The sequence below is a fragment of the Thalassophryne amazonica genome, chromosome 10 (genome assembly GCF_902500255.1).
Source record: "Thalassophryne amazonica chromosome 10, fThaAma1.1, whole genome shotgun sequence".
Taxonomy (NCBI): domain Eukaryota; kingdom Metazoa; phylum Chordata; class Actinopteri; order Batrachoidiformes; family Batrachoididae; genus Thalassophryne; species Thalassophryne amazonica.
In genome coordinates, this window is record NC_047112.1 from 101262602 (window position 1) to 101280447 (window position 17846).

Consider the following 17846-nt stretch of genomic DNA (forward strand, 5'->3'; position numbering starts at 1 on the left):
CCCGAGTTACGCCTCTTTGCCCCGACTTGCACTGGAACCACTTCCTTTCTGCGTCGAGCACAGGATGCCAAAAAATTTTTTTGCCGCCCGACTTGCTTCCTCCTTTGCACCCCTCGCGCTGTTGTGGCACCGAGCTGCATCGTCTCAGCACTGAGTTGCTTCCACGCGGCGTCATCATAATGATGCACAGTGCAACTGGGAGCAACTGGGAGCACCCCTGGTGTGAAAGGGGCTTTAGACTTCACAGACTCTCTGGTGTGCAAGGGATTATGGGAAATCTAAATAGGGCTAATACACATCCCAACCATGACCTGATGTGTTTAATAGTGCTGTGTGATGTTTGTTTAAAATGGTGTGTGGGTGTGTGTGTGTGTGTGTGTGTGTGGGGGGGGGGGGGGGGGGGGGTCACGCCCTCCCGCACCTCCTGTTTCCTCCGCCTGTGGATATTAAAACTTTATAAGTGTAAAATCATTATTTTTGTCAGGAGGTTTGACCCACTTCATTATCATAAAGTATTACAGACAAGAAAATATGCTTTAAAAAAAAACCGTCTTATTGAATCGTTGGGCGGACTGTCACGTGACTCCTAATTAGATGCGCAGCCTCGCGCACATCGACGCCAGGCTCACAGTGCGTGCGTGTGTGGGGCAGGGTGCAGGAGCGCAGGGTTTTATTATTATTATTATTATTGTTGTTGTTGTTTCCACGCACGGTCTGCGGGTGTGTGGACGGAGACGCGAAGGAGCTTCATGAAGCGCGCTTCAGATAAACTGCGCCACAATGTGGCCGAGGTGTCGCGGCAGCGTGGCGCTGCGTGATCGTGGGGCGCCGATGTGGGGCCGGAGAACAGCAGGGCTCTTTGACGTCCTGCTGCTGACGGTGCTGTGCTGTGCTCAGAGGTACATGTGCCCCCCAACGCAGACCGTCTGTGCGTGTGTGGACACGCACTCACCGTCCCGCTCACATGTCTTCTGTCTTTCAGCGCCAACGAGCCGGGAAACATGTCCTTTGTCAAAGAGACTGTGGACAAACTGCTGAAAGGATACGACATTCGTCTGCGGCCAGATTTTGGAGGTAGAACTGCAGTCAGTCAGTCATCATGTCCTCACGCTGTTTCCTCTTTAAACGCACTCAACTTTAAGCTGTTTTCTGTGTTTTTCAGGTCCACCGGTTGCTGTTGGAATGAGTTTGGACGTGGCCAGTATAGACATGGTTTCAGAAGTCAACATGGTAAGTTGGCTTCACATCACCATCTTCTCTGCAATCATCCAGTGGCTAGAGGTGGGCGGATCGATCCTAATATCGATACCAACGCTGGTATTGATATTGAACGATCTTAGTGTAAAAAGATCTATACTCAAGAGACGTGCTATGAAGGGAAGAAATTCCTTTTTTTTTTGTATATTTTATTGTATTGTTCGACTTGGAAAAACAGAATAAGATTGAAACTGTTTACAGTATTTGCTGTGGTGTGTTAATTTTGTTGTGTTGTAGTTTGTCAGCCCTCTACCTTTTTTGATACATCACCCTGTAGTCACAGGGTTCTGTCATGTATCTGTCAGGAATGTTATGAATCAGGCGAATTGTTTTCCAACCCCCCCCCCCCCCCCCACACACACACACACACATATTCATCCTACCGTCAGCTGCTGAACAGTTCACATCGCTCCGGATGAATCCACAGCAGAAGAAGATCTTTGTGATTGCATGCTTAGTTGGGCTTTGTGCCATGGAGTTGTACAGAAAGGACGAGATGGAGACAGAGAGAGCCAGATGTCTGGCTGCACGCGGGTCTCCTCAGACTCGTTCTCCCAAACAACAGGCACAACAGCGGGTGGAACACCTGCAGGAGCACGCTGAGGAGCATTGGAACCAGACTTAGCTGACTTGGCGTCACTGTCCTTCTTCAGCACACTGCAGCAGTGAAACTTAACACGGTGTAGCAGGGTTTAATTGTGAGCACGTGAGAGAAGTGATTCGTAGTGGTGCGCAGTGAAATGTGACACCACGTTACAATTTGTGTCAAAACTTGAGAGTTTCCGTGTCAATTTGTAACAATGCGTGGCAGTTTGGGCTCCAAGAACCATCACAGGAACCACTATGAACCCTGTCATGCTCTATTAAGGATCACCACTAATCAAGACGTATCAACATGACGCCACGACATGAGGCAAAATGAGGGTGGTGTGTGACATTCGTGGAAGATTTTTTGACAGCCACAAACATGCTCCATGAATATCACGCACTGTTAAGATACCTATTCAGTTGCGTTAAGTCACGTTGAGAATGTTAGGAATGTGCCACGAATGACAGAAAAATGACATTCGTAACGCATCCTGCCTATGTGTAAACACAGCATTAAGTGTCACTCTGGGTGATACTGTAGATGCCACAGGTGGATGTAATCTGAGTGCACATGTCTGTGACCAGAGTTAAAGCTTAAGTTCACTTTTTACAATCCTAATCATATTTAAAAACTTTTTTTCTGAGCAGTCTTCATAGCTTTAAATTGGAAAGTTGTGTTAGAGCTCTAAACAGACTCTGTTAGCATTCTTTTTTTAACCATCCATGAAGTCGTTATTATCTAAGTAGCAACTTCCAGTGCCTAAAATTAAGCAAATGCTGAAGTGCCAAAACCTGCAGTTCCTCCAATGGACACTTGAGGCTTGCTCCAAAAGCAAGTCAGTCCCCGCAGAACCTCCTGTTAAAATGTCAAACTTCAAAGCAGGAAACAAAAACAAACATGTTTACAACCTAGTACCCCACCACCACCTCCAAAAATATTTCCAGTGAGTGAAATTTTACTATTTAATTGTCATGTTATCAACATTGACACCAATAAGAAAGTGTCTATCTTGGTGATGTTAGCCAAACAGATAGTATCACAGTTATTCTGTTTATGTCTGCACCCAGGCTACCCTGCAAAAATATGCTGGCCTTAGCTAGCTTGATAACTTTGACATTTTTGCCTTCATTCATTCCACCCAGGTGACACTGGTTGTGCTCATCCCTCACAGATCAAAGTGTTTGTGTGTGGTTCCAGTGGTGAGATGAAAAATAAAATAAAAAAAAACTAAAATTAATGCAGTGAATGGCAACTCTAGGTGGTGAGGATCCGATCCGTGCAGTAGTTTTGAGCCAACCATTGGTAATGACCATTCAGTCACGGTGTCATGTTGTTTCTTAATTTAGGTATCACAATTACTTCTGGTTATAATTTTTAACAAGCTTTAATTAGTAGCTTGAACAGTTTCATGACAAGAACCACCATAGACCTTTCCAGTTAAGAGACACAATTAGTTAATTATATATCATTAAAGTTGTCCCAGAATCTTTTGCACTCATGTGATGTCACTGCACTGCTGCCTTTATGAAGACAAAATCTCTCCAAATAAAATTTGAGCAGCTAAAGCAACATGGTTCATGATTTATGCCTTGTTGCAACAGGTGTAGATTGAGGTGCTTGCTGATGGCAGAGGTCTTTACGTTTATTTAAGTGATAACATCAAAGCTGCTGTTTGGTTCACATACAACCCCTGGCAAAAATTATGGAATCACCGGCCTTGGAGGATGTTCATTCAGTTGTTTAATTTTGTAGAAAAAAAGCAGATCACAGACATGACACAAAACTAAAGTCATTTCAAATGGCAACTTTCTGGCTTTAAGAAACACTATAAGAAATCAAAAAAAAAGATTGTGGCAGTCAGTAACGGTTACTTTTTTAGACCAAGCAGAGGAAAAAAATATGGAATCACTCAATTCTGAGGAAAAAATTATGGAATCACCCTGTAAATTTTCATCCCCAAAACTAACACCTGCATCATATCAGATCTGCTTGTTAGTCTGCATCTAAAAAGGAGTGAACACACCTTGGAGAGCTGTTGCACCAAGTGGACTGACATGAATCATGGCTCCAACATGAGAGATGTCAATTAAAACAAAGGAGAGGATTATCAAACTCTTAAAAGAGGGTAAATCATCATGCAATGTTGCAAAAGATGTTGGTTGTTCACAGTCAGCTGTGTCTAAACTCTGGACCAAATACAAACAACATGGGAACGTTGTTAAAGGCAAACATACTGGTAGACCAAGGAAGACATCAAAGCATCAAGACAGAAAACTTAAAGCAATATGTCTCAAAAATTGAAAATGCACAACAAAACAAATGAGGAACGAATGGGAGGAAACTGGAGTCAACGTCTGTGACCAAACTGTAAGAAACCGCCTAAAGGAAATGGGATTTACATACAGAAAAGCTAAACGAAAGCCATCATTAACACCTAAACAGAAAAAAACAAGGTTACAATGGGCTAAGGAAAAGCAATCGTGGACTGTGGGTGACTGGATGAAAGTCATATTCAGTGATGAATCTCGAATCTGCATTGGGCAAGGTGATGATGCTGGAACTTTTGTTTGGTGCCGTTCCAATGAGATTTATAAAGATGACTGCCTGACGAGAACATGTAAATTTCCACAATCATTGATGATATGGGGCTGCATGTCAGGTAAAGGCACTGGGGAGATGGCTGTCATTACATCATCAATAAATGCACAAGTCTACGTTGATATTTTGGACACTTTTCTTATCCCATCAATTGAAAGGATGTTTGGGGATGATGAAATCATTTTTCAAGATGATAATGCATCTTGCCATAGAGCAAAAACTGCAAAAACATTCATTGCAAAAAGACACATAGGGTCAATGTCAATGAGCAGATCTGATTTGATGCAGGTGTTAATTTGGGGGATGAAAATTTACAGGGTGATTCCATAATTTTTTCCTCAGAATTGAGTGATTCCATATTTTTTTCCTCTGCTTGGTCTAAAAAAGTAACCGTTACTGACTGCCACAATCTTTTTTTCTTGATTTCTTATAGTGTTTCTTAAAGCCAGAAAGTTGCCATTTGAAATGACTTTAGTTTTGTGTCATGTCTGTGATCTGCTTTTTTCTACAAAATTAAACGACTGAATGAACATCCTCTGAGGCCGGTGATTCCATAATTTTTGCCAGGGGTTGTAGGTATATTTTTGTAGGTATTGTGATTGGTGAGCCGACACACATGTTTTAACATGACATAATTACGGTATTTTTCAGACGATAAGTCACACAAGAGTATAAAAAAATGCATGTTTTTTCTGTTTTGTGAGCTGTTTAATTTGGGACTTTTGTGCATTGTAATATATTTTTGTTTTTGCCATTCTTTTATTAATGTAGTTTATTTTGTTTAGTGCTTTGATTCTTGGGAACGCCCTGTATAAACAGTGACTATAATAGTTATGAATAATAAAAGTGTGATTTTTATTTTTTATAAAAAAATTTTTGGTATACTAGTTGCACTGGATATTACGTAGGTCGCTGGACCTACCAAACTAGTAAAAACAAACAAACAAAACAAAACACAATTTCTACTCCGGAAATATGGTTCTTATTGAGTACGTATTAATTCAAGGAAATAAAGAACATAGGAGGTTGCAGGTTGTGACAGCAGCAGTGGTTTCAAGTTGCAGTTTCCCTGTTCTACCATGAGACCTTGTGTATATGCACAGCCCAGTCTCACGTTTTTTTCTCGTCCTCCCATCATGAAATGAGTCAAATTTTCCTCACGGGGTTTTTTTTTAACTCACTATTACTAACCCTACTCCAACCCCTAATCCTAACCATAACCACTCCCGATCCCCCGCTTCACTTTTAATTTCGTGGAGCCATCACAGAATGAATTAGAATGAATTTGTACTGCCGTGACGAAAATGAGGCGCTTTTTGTCACAATATCACAAACCAATAGATAAATGTATATTTCGTGCTGCTGAATCACGACTTGCTGTGAGTCCGGGTTGGTATGCACGATCAGAACTGTGTGTATACGAGGTCTGTGAGAAAAGTATCGGACCTTTTTATTTTTTTTCAAAAACCATATGGATTTGAATCACGTGTGATTGCAACAGCCAAGCTTGAACCTTCGTGTGCATGCGTGAGTTTTTCACGCCTGTCAGTTGCGTCATTCGCCTGTGAGCAGGCTTTGTGTGAGCAGTGGTCCACCCCTCTCGTCGTATTTTTATTGCGAATAAATGTCTGAACGATTTGGAGCTTTGCTGCATCAATTTTGTTTTCCAGAAACTGTGAGAGACCTCCAGGTGGACACCGTTCAGAAAAATAATATGGGTTTCAGGGACGATTTTATGGGGATTATACAGATTAAGGAGTGTTACTGCCGCTTTAAGGACGGCCCACAACTGCTGAGAGCGCGGCGCGCTCCCAGCGCCAATCGACATGCTCAGACCCCGCTGAAACAACCAGATCATTTCCAACGTGAAGGCTTTGTTGATCCGGGACCTCATCTGACTTTCACAAAAAGGCAGGAGACGTGGACATCAGCACTTTTCTGGCACATTCCACTGTCACAGGAGTTTTTTTCATGGAAAGAAAAGCAGAGGGACGCGCCACAGAGCTGTTCATTACGCGGGACAAAACCACCTCGGTCTTGGTCTCACAGGACGGCTTAAAGGTGGATTTCAGATGAATTCCAGTTGGTTTTTAGTCGTGTGATTATCCGATTGTGATTGTGATTGTGCATGAGGCTTCATCACGGCGTTGCTTTGCGCTGCGGTGGAGCCGCTTCTCTTTCCATGACAAAAACTCCTGTAACAGTGGAATGTGCCGTTCATTTCTAAACTGGACGCTGTCTTGATCCGGTATGTTGTCTGACTAGCACAGGAATTGTGAAAAGACGTGGACATCAGCACTTTTTTGGCACATTAAGACAGACTTATGTATTTGAATTTTTTAATTTATATTTATTTATTTTAATTTGTTTATGTTGAACTGTTCTATGTGAGGCACATTGAGACGGATTTTGTTGTGATTTGGCGCCTTATAAGCCGATCAAATTGAAATTGAACAACATTTTATTGCGTCTTAAAGTAAGTAAATATGAAATTGGTCACTGGATTCTTAACCTTTGGACATAATAAACTACATGGTGGCTCCTTGATCTCTGGCCATAAATAGGAATAAACAAATCTGTAGATTTTGTCAAAAGCATTTCCTTTCAGACATTATTGGCATGAATGTCTTTCCATACATCTGAGCTGAGCTCTTACAGCACGTCAGGATGCAATTTATAAAGAAATACAGCACGCCTCATTTTGGGAGGAAAAAAACATTTTAGTCGATTGTAGTTTCTTGTCTGTATTACAACGTTTGTAAGAAGTGTCATTTTATTTAAAGCGGCAATTGAGTTAGAAGTTATTAATACCGACTGGACTCTGTCTTGGCAGAGAGCCGCACAGCGTTTGGAGCTGTGACAATGGAACGGAGGACAATTCTCGTTTCTCGACTGCAACAAGACGAGAGTCCCAGTTAGTGACTTTAATCCACACAAAAAGTGACTCACGGTATTTTAATGGCTTTGAGAGGGGTTAAGAAGCGGACTTGCTGTTTCTGAAGAGCAGCAAATCAAAGAACCACCAAGCTAGTGGATTGAAGCATTGCTTCAATGGTTCACGCTTCAGAGTTGAATCGTGCTGCAGAAACGGTTAATTACAGTCCCGCTGCAGACCAAACCCTGAGTATCCAACTTTATTTTTACGTCCGTATGACTCTGAAACTCGGAAAAATCTGTATAATTTAATCCATATAGGTTGACATGTATGGTCGGAAAACCACCGAAAATGTAATTTCAGTCATCATATGCCTTTCAAACACACTATCGTCTGAAAACTATTTATAAACCACTCACCATTTCTTGCTGAAATAAGTGCCCAATTTTCGATGGACAACTTTTTTCCTGGATGCCGTGATCATCGACTTGACTGGACTGACACTGTTTGTTTGATCCGGTTTGAATTTTCCTGTGTACACCTGTGTGATGCACTGTGGGATTAAATCAAATCAAATCAAATCAATTTCATTTATATAGCGCCAAATCACAACAAACAGTTGCCCCAAGGCGCTTCATATTGCAAGGCAAAGCCATACAATAATTACAGAAAAACCCCAAATGTCAAAACGACCCCCTGTGAGTAAGCACTTGGCGACAGTGGGAAGGAAAACTCCCTATTAACCTGAAGAAACCTCCAGCAGAACCAGGCTCAGGGAGGGGCAGTCTTCTGCTGGGACTGGTTGGGGCTGAGGGAGAGAACCAGGAAAAAGACATGCTGTGGAGGGGAGTAGAGATCAATCACTAATGATTAAATGCAGAGTGGTGCATACAGAGCAAAAAGAGAAAGAAACACTCAGTGCATCATGGGAACCCCCCAGCAGTCTAAGTCTATAGCAGCATAACTAAGGGATGGTTCAGGGTCACCTGATCCAGCCCTAACTATAAGCTTTAGCAAAAAGGAAAGTTTTGAGCCTAATCTTAAAAGTAGAGAAATCAAAAGCTGTGTTCACTGCGGGGACATGTTCGGCACTATTCAGGATTATTCGAGATGTTTTTTTTTTTTTTTTTTACTGATGACGAACGATATGTAAAAAAAATCTGACTGATGCAACTGCATCGGTCCAAGCCGGTGTGGATCCGGGCCTGATACTATAAGTAAAATTACTACAGCAGCCAAACGTGGCAGACAGGAGAGACAGCCACGGTAATCGGTCCAGAGAGAGCTCAGCTCTCTGCAGGGAATACACAGGAGAATAATCCAGAGCCAGATGGAGTTCAGTTACTAGAGTTTATAAATATAGATATTTATAATGTCCAATTACAACTCTGCCTTCAGCTCAACATCTGTCATGATTGTGGCATGTTAAGCCCTGGTCCCACCAAATAATGAAGGATGAATAATGAGCCACGCAGCATGTTTTTTTTTTGTTGTTGTTGTTATGTGTCGGACGCAGCTCGGAGAACCGACCAGCGTTTGAAGGACCCAGTATGAAATAAGCAGAGCACGGTACAAAGGCTAACTGAATTTAATACATAACAGTGATAATACAAAAAGGTGCGGCCTGGCGTGGTGCGCTCCCAGCAGCGCTAACGGTCCGGAGCCAGAAGCTGTTTCGGACCCAAGGACCCCGCCGACACCCCCCAGGTGGCCGCAACAACCGAGTCTGTGAAAGAAGGAACCATTATGTGAGTCCACACTCTACACACAGAACACTTAAAGGTGTACAAACAGCAAACACTTCCTGGCTTGATTACTGATCAGCTTCCAACCTGCAGGCATGGAACATCCAGTTCACAAAACTCCACCGCAGTGGAAGCTGATACATGACTAACAAACAGCTCAATACAATAAGGTGTGAGGGACACCACATTTACTGACTGTATAACTGTTAGTCACAAAATCTAACGTACCTCAGGAAGTGTGCTGACGAGCGTGAGACCTCACCCCCTCCTCTTTCACAGACTGTGCATCAAACCTGGACGTTTCTCAGCATCTGCTGCTGATGAGATGGCTCCCGAGACGACGATCTCACCCGTCTGGTCACAAGGTCGAGTCTCTGGCAAATACACACTGTGCACTCCAGTCTTAAATGCCAACATGCTCCAATCCATCCAGATGCACCTCAGCTGTGAGTCCTGACGAGTCGCAGGTGATCAGGGTGAGGTCCTGACAGCCTCAGCAACACAGCCACTCAGTCCCAAATGCACGCCACCTGGGAGGAAAACAAACAGACAAACAAACCGGCAGCCAGGCCCCCCCAGCCATATAACAGTTGTTTTTGCTACGAGAGGGGTTTCTCCAACTGTCGTGGGAGAATAGTGGCTCTGAGTGGCTCTTAGAGGCACTATCTTCAGTTAATGAGGCTCCTCTCTGGGCATGGCGCTAATTTCAAGATGTTCAAAATTTAGCAACAACAGCGTGGGACAGTTTGTGTTCAAGGTTTTAGAGGCATGTGTGTGGTGCTTACGAGGCTGCTAAAAGCCCATTATCCGTGTGCCTGGCAGCTACGCAGGACCTGAGAGGCTATTTTTGGAGCGGCTGCCCTCTTGCATACACAATTCCACCTGCTCTGTGCTCCGGATGCTGTATATAAAATAATTATTATATAATACAATAATATAGTATATAACGGATTATAATTATTTTCAGCCAAACCTTGGATGCTGAAAACACCTCTAATCGCTTCTGGACTCACGGAAGATTGTTTCACCTGGACGCTTTTTTTCCTCTCTTTCCTGCTCCATGAGGAAACAAGTGTGGGAGGGGTGTGGGAGGGGCGGAGGGTAGGACCAAACGTGCGCTCCTGCACTGATGTCGCGCTCATACGTGGCTTAGCATGGCTACTACGAGCCATTCGAGGCTCTAATGACCGGTCGGTCGTGGCTCACTAGAGGCTGCTCCGTGGCACATGCAGGAGTACAGAGAGGCACAAAGAGGTGCTTTAGTAGTAGTTATTATTCGGTGGGATCGAGGCTTTAGATAGAGAGTTCATTATCTCCTCAGAATAGCGTCTTTTGAGATTTTGCAATATGAGACATACATCTGAGTGTCCAGGCAGTCTGTAAAAACACTGTGTTAGAGATAGTCCATGTCCATCATGTTCACAGCAGCAGTAAACTAGCATCCTGTGACACAAACAGCGCGTTATGACACTTTAAGTTCCAAACTCCGACAGACTCTGAAAAAGCTAATAGTTCCGGGGTGAAGTGTGTCATCTCCTCTTTAAATCTGAGCCATCACTTTCAAAGAAAAGCTCAGAAGCTTCATTATCGGACATAACCACATTCATTTTGCTCTGTCTGTCAGCCATTGGGATGTTTCTGTTTGCTAATCTGTACGTCACATGCTGAAAATTGCAGAGTGAGACATTTGTCAGAAATGCACCTCTTAACTCGCTCAGGGAGAGCAATAAAAAACATCAGAGACCATTTATTTGCACATGTGTACGGTAAGACTTACAGTCATGAGTACTTTGATGTTGCGTTGCTAACTGGGATGTTTAAAAATGTGTGACAGAGTAATAATAGTGTATTATACAAATAATGAATGTTTAAGAGTTCAATGGTATGAATATTTCGTATTTCATTGGGTGAACGATGGAACGTTCCATTCAACGGGGCGAAGCCAAGTTGAATGGTACGTTCCAGCTTTCACCAAACGGCTCACGGTGTAATGGATTTGTTTGTGTGTGTGTTTGAAGAATTAGCACAGTCAGTTAGCTCATTCATATTGTTGTCCATCAGCTAAACAAACTTTGACATGTTTTGCTAAACACTGCTTCCACTAGTGTGTGCATGGGTAGGGTTTGCAACGTGCAATGGTACAAAACGTATGCAACCAAAGTTACACAGTAAATAGAACAAACAATCCATGACATACAATCAAATGAGTCAACCTTTAATAAATATTAATAGCCAACTGGCCTCTGTGTATGTGTATGCGTGCCTGCGTGTGTATGGCTTTGATCACGGAGAAATGGGAGAGCTGACATTTGCTGTTTAGTATGCTTATGCATTTTGGGTCAAGGATGAACGCTGCCAAAATGGAAAGTTGATAGAACTAATATTTTTGGAGAAATGAGGGATATTGGCTAACAATACTGAACAATGGACATTGATAATTACATTCTGGACTCACACTCCATTCCAAATCATTATAGAGATGTTGCATAATTTATTGCCACCCTTGGAAAAATATTAACTTCCTATTTTATATAAACTACCTAATCTAGAGCCCATGGATCCCCACGGGCAATGCGGTAGTTTTATTTATAACCCTTTCAGAATACCTTTATTAGTCATACCCTCTGATCCAAATCCATTCAGGCCATTGGTCCTAGAGAGCAGATTTGCAGAAAAAGTCAGGAATACTGGATTTTCTGGAGCTGAGGACTCAGCTGTGCATGCACTTTGAACACAGTGCTCAGTTCAGCAGGCTTATGACTGCAGAGGGAAAAGACGATGAATGCTTTGTCCTCAACTTCTTTCTTTTTTGAGAGTATCTGTCTTTTTTTCTTTTTCTTGTTCTTCCAGAAGTGCACTGAGCATGCAGCAAGCAGAGCAAGAGGCTGTTTTTTTAACAAGCTGTATTCACGATTGCACGACATGCACATGACGCTGCTTTTGCCTCTCTTTACACCTCTGATTTTACAGTAACTACAGAGCCCTTCAAAAGTATTGGAACACTTGGTATTTCATGGTGATTTGCACTCAGAAATGTGCTCAAAAGTGCTCATGTAGTAATAAAAATTTGATTGTTGCTTGTGTTCCTCACCAGATTAATGGCTAAGAAAAAAGTCAACTTTTGTTTTAGTGAGATAAAGTTTAAGTGTAATCATTGCAGTGAGATAATATATATATATATAACAAAAATTAAAATATGTATATAAATTTAGTCAAGTCATGTTGCATTTTAATTTTGACTTCACAATCACTTATGGGCATAATTTTAATGAACTTTGAGAAGGGTTAACATGTTTACTACAGGAACCAGCATAAAACTTTCCAATTAATAGAATAAGTAGACAATTATTTGTCTTTACAGAAGTCACAGAATCCTTTGTGCTCCTGCGATGTCATCGTGTTGCTTCATTTATAAAGTTAAAATCTCTTTGAATGAAATTTGAGCAGTGAAAGTAACATGGGTCCAATTGTAGGAGGGAAGCTACGTATTTAATTGATGCGTTTTAGTGGTAGGCGGAGATTGAGGTGCTTGTTTTTGGTAAAGGTTTTATTTCTTTTTATTTAATTGTTGAGGTCAAAAGCTGCCGTTTAGTTTACAAAAGGTGTCTTCTGTAGGCTTTTTCATCAGTGAGGCTTCACGTGGGTGGTATGGTGGGTTCGTGGTCAGCACTGTTGCCACAGAGCAAGGTATTAGGTCTTGGGATCACTTCCTACCTGGTCTTTCTGTGTGGAGTTTCCATGTTCTCCCTGTGTTTGTGTGGGTTCGCTTCCCTCAGGGTGTTCCAACTCCCTCCCACTTTCACAGACTCACACGTTAGGTGAATTGGAATCTTTAATTTGGCCGTAGGTCTGGCTGTGTTTGTTTGTCTAAATGTGGCCCTGCAATAGACTGATGTCCTGTCCAGGGTCCACCCTGTCTCTTGCCCTATGACTCCTGGGATATGCTCCAGCCCCCCTGTGACCCTTGATTGGGATAAGCTGGTATAGAAAATGAGTGAATGAGGCTACACATCTTTCTAACATGACGTAATTAATAAATACATGCTTATTACAGGAAATAAAGAATGTATTTGGATGATGTTGCATGTTGTGATTATGGCAATGCTTTCTAGTAGCAGTTTTCCTGTTGTATCACTAGATGCTGTGTGTACTCATAGTCAGATCTGTGTGTATATTTGCACAAATTTCTAAGTATAAGTTGGTAAATTTCATACTTTGCATAGTAATGTACATTTGCATGCATTCTTATTTTGTTAGGGAGTTCTTTTAAAGCTGTAGAGCCTCTGAATTGTTTTAAGATTTAAGTCCTAAAAATAATTTTCTTTTGACACCACCATCCTTCCTTCGTTTTTAAATAAGGAATTCATAATATAATATTGTAAATATGGTCAAAATTTACACTGGTTGGAAACAATTTAGACTTTCTCCCCCTGAGGGGGGAAATTTCAAGCGGTCAGATGCCATGTTCTACATTTGGTAGCAATGTCAGAACACGTGGGGGCTTCCCCTGATTTGTGCAAGGGATGCTGGGAAGCACACTGTGGCTGCCAATCAGAATAAAGAAAGGCAGTGACCTCAGCTGGCTGCTAGCTCAAACAAAATAAACCAAGATGACTGAAAATGCTCTGGAACAGCTTATTTCTGTATAAATCTAATATGTTTCTTATTTTGTGAAGGATAGTGAGAAATAAACACTTCTAAATTTAAAAATGCTGTTTGCACACTCCGGGGATGTGCATCAAGCAGGTAGGTCAGGTCACAAGTAATCTCAGAACCTCACACATGTGCACACACACATCCTCTATAGTTCATCTGCACAGTGGCGTAAGAAGGAAAATGAATTATTTGATATGGAATTCCCCCAGGTAAATATGTTCTCTTCATTAAAATGAGCTGTAATTTTGCAACAAGTTACAAAAATAAACCAACATTGATGTGCCAAGGATAGTATTACATAGTGTATAATTTTTCATGTATAGTAAAACTCTAACTCTAAACAGTCATTGTATAAACTGGATATTCACACTCCCTGGACAAAAGCAAAAGTCCCAGTGCTTTTGTCTGTTTTTCTATGTAGTAAATACCATATATACCGGATTTTGTTTAACGGATGTTCGCTCACATTGGACAAAACGTCCTGTCTAATTGCAATGCATTTCCATTAAGAACTATTCATATGTACTGGACAGAGCAGTCTGGACGTGCAGTATCAGGATACGTGGTCGCGTGGCACAGAAGGTGGTGGACACAAATGCACACTCTCAAACAGAGATGAAGGATGAATCAAAAAGGCTTTATCTAGTAAAAAAGCTAGGGCTCAGTAACATGCAGAGACAAAGTACTAGGGCTGAGACAAATGTAGATCTGAAAAACAAGGCGAGGTCAAGACATGGCAAGGCAAAAACAGACTAGACAACAAGGCTGGAATGTGGATACAAATGATTGCAACAAACTGGCAAGGTGGTGCTGAACTCAAAAGGCTTACATAAGACAGGTGGTAATTTACAGAATGAGACACAGGTGTGGGAGCACAATCTGGAAGGGGGGGGGGGCGGGGGGCAGACAGAAGGGACATGATACACCCAAACCAAACCCTGAACACCAGACAAGAGTGTGCAGTCAGACAAAAGCAGAATGAACTGGACCCAACTAAATGATGAACCTAAAACCACAGTGATCCAAATAAATATACCAAAACCAAAGTTGAACAAAACCCAAGTTGTAATTAATAAGAAATAAAATAAAGAAGACCCAACATGAAAGAACAAAGACTTAACCAGAAAACAAATGTAAGTACTGAAAAGAGATCAACAACATAAATAAAGGCTAAGTCTAAACTACAATGGACCTTACAAGTGGCAAAAGTAAAACAAACTCAAATTCAACCTGTGACAGCAGTAAAACAAACAGGTGATTCAACTAATGATTACACAAAGGAAAATACAAAGGTTGGGCAGAAACTAGTGAAACTACAGACATGACTAAAGTATGGTTGATAAAAAACAAAACAAAAAACTGATAAATATAAAACAAAATTGGAGCATAAAGTAACACAAACAGATGATCAAAGAATGGGCTAAAAGGGCTCAGAGAAGGAAGGACAGACGCAGACAGGGGACGACACACCATTCATGTCAAACCATGACAAGTAACAGACAGGGCTGTGAGAACTCCTCGGATCCAAGGAATTCCATGGATTTCATCATGGGGAGGAGTGATGGGTGTGTAATCGTGATCGTCACTGAGTTTTTAAAATGTCTATCGCTAACCGTTCTTTTTTTTTTACGACATCGTTCAAGTTTTATAAATCTGTAAAACAGATACAAATTGGGGTCCTCGGATCCACGGAAGTCCACGGAGAAAAATGCCTCTCTCAAAGCGCGGCTGTTGTGACAGTTGTCTTAAAGTGGGACTGGTTGGTTGCTACGGTGATGCTGTGTGGCTGCTCCAAGCTAAATGTAGCATGTGGACATAGCATACTTTAAGAGCCATCAAGTTTTTAAAAGAAGAATTTTGCGGCATGTCTGTGTCACGGAGTGATGTCGGAGGGAAGATGGCGAGAAACACGGTTTTAAAAAGTTGAATAAGGACAAGAACCCGCGGAACACATCCGAAAGGGAAAAGGAACAGGAAAAGCTCACTGTATCTTGTGCCCTCAAGAAACATTGTAAGAATTTTTTTGTCTCTGGAAAATTAACATTGTGCTGTTCAAACAGGATTTCAGACACAGTTATGTGACTTTTTAAAACTAATGTAGACTTTCTTTCATTGGAAAAAAGACATTCTGGCTTTGAATGGATTTACAGGAATTTACATAAGAATATAAGAAACTTTTTTTATAGTAAGATATGTTATTGATATTTGGCTTACAATTAAAAGGAAAATCATTCCAGGTTCTACTTCCATGTCATATTCCGTTATTTCAACATCATCATTGACAATTGAAATGAAACATTGAATTCAGGATCATTTAAAAATATGCACTTCTTATGAGATTTTTTCTTCCGGGAGATACTGAAAATGTATCATTAGATACAAAATTAATGTGGTTTTGGGGGCCCTGCGGGCTCTAAACCCCAGCTCTTGGGGGCTGCACCTCCCAGACCCCATGCAAATTCTCCTTGAATTTCACAGTTCTCATTTCACAGCCCTGAACAGAGGTACGAATTGAAATTCAGCACTGACACCAAGTAATACCAACCAAATATTGCCAAATACTCCCATGTACTTACAATTCCCATTACGTGACTGTTACGGCTGCATTTTTTCCACACTTTTCAAAAACCTAAAAAATTTCTGTCAACATCTCAAAAATGTTTTCTGTTGAAAAGAGCCACATTGTTTTTGTGGGTTTCATGTTTATAAGAAGGACCAGAAGGAGCCTTCTGCTCAGACAATGGTATGTCCCGATTACTGCAGATTGTGTGTTCATCATGATTTATCCTGATGTCATAATGTTTTTAAATATGCTTAAAGTGTTCCCAATTGCTCGTAGTGTTTGTCAGCTCAACTTTTACAACTGACCACACCCGACTTTAGACCCCGATGTGGTTGGTATTCAATCTTTTTCTTTTTTTGAGACAAAAATGTAGATAATTAGTTATCAACTGACAGAGGGAGACTGACAGTTGTAGTTTAATGGGCCTTTCAGACTGAACGCATTATCGGCTTCAATTAAAGTGTCCGGCTGCGTCAGAAGCTTTGGGGGCATTGCGTTCAATTTGGCAAGGGATGCGGAGATTTCACCCCCAAAAACAACAGCCACTCTGAAGGATCGATAAGGGAATCGTTAAGCAAAAAGACAATTGATATCGGTGGATCAATTCATTTCTTAACGATACCCGAAAAGAACTGGTTCTCGATACCCATCCCGAGTGTCTCTTTTTCTGGTTTAAATGCAGATAATAATATTCTAGACTTAAAAAGTTCACATTAATTTCCATGCTATTTTATTGGTCTAATGCTGCGTTTGGACATAGGCAGGACACATTATAAATATCATATTTGCGTCATTCTTGGCACATTCCTGACATTCCTAATGTGACTTAACGCGTCTGAATAGGTTTCTTAATAGTGAGTGTTGGTGCATGATATTCGTGATTTTCATGGCGCATGTTTTTGGCTGTCAAAAAAATCTTCCACAAATGTCACGCACCATCCTCATTTTGCCTCATGTCGTGGAGGTCGCAACTGAGCATGTTGATCCGTCTTGATGAGAGGTGATCCTTAATAGCGCGTGACAGCGTTCATCTCTGATGTGCGCACAATTAAACCCTGCTGCACTGCATTCAGTTTCATTGCTGCAGTATGCTGAAGGACAGTGATGCCAGGTTGGCTAAAAGTTTCGTTCCAATGCTCCTCAGCGCGCTCCTGCAGGTGTTCCACCTGCTGCTGCTGCTCTGTGCCTGATGTTTGGGAAAAAGAGCGAGATGAGAGTAGCATGGAGCTACACAGTAAATTCACCAGTGTAAAACTAAGACTAACAGTGTTAATCTAACACTGGTGATTTTGCTGCGCACATATCTGACTCTCTCCGTCTCATCCTCCTTTCTGTGGCATTCCATGGCACAGAGCCCAACTAAGCATGCAGTCACAAAGTTCTTCTGCTGTGGATTTTGAGGAGGAAACTGGAGCGATCTGAATTGTTCAGCAGCTATTGGATGAGTAGAAGTGTGTGGAGACAATTCACCTCATTCACAACATGACAGAACGTAACAATGTGCTGTTATGCGCAACAGCGCAGAGCATTATTCTTGACAGTGCGTAATGGTTCCTGATAATT

The 17846-nt window shown here is 41.6% G+C and overlaps 1 protein-coding gene across 2 annotated transcripts in view; it reads left to right on the forward strand.

Annotated features, from left to right (window-relative positions):
- The first annotated feature begins 746 nt into the window (after positions 1-746).
- Positions 747-17846, forward strand: part of gabrb3 (gamma-aminobutyric acid type A receptor subunit beta3) — an 87988-nt gene continuing 70888 nt past the window's right edge. Inside the window, exons 1-3 of one of the 2 annotated variants that reach the window (XM_034180630.1) lie at positions 747-899; positions 983-1074; positions 1163-1230. In XM_034180630.1, the coding sequence (XP_034036521.1) occupies positions 781-899; positions 983-1074; positions 1163-1230 (279 nt within the window). In that variant the 5' untranslated portion in view covers positions 747-780. Of the gene's footprint in view, positions 900-982; positions 1075-1162; positions 1231-17846 lie in introns of those variants that run through there. The other variant, XM_034180631.1, reaches the window with a different exon arrangement.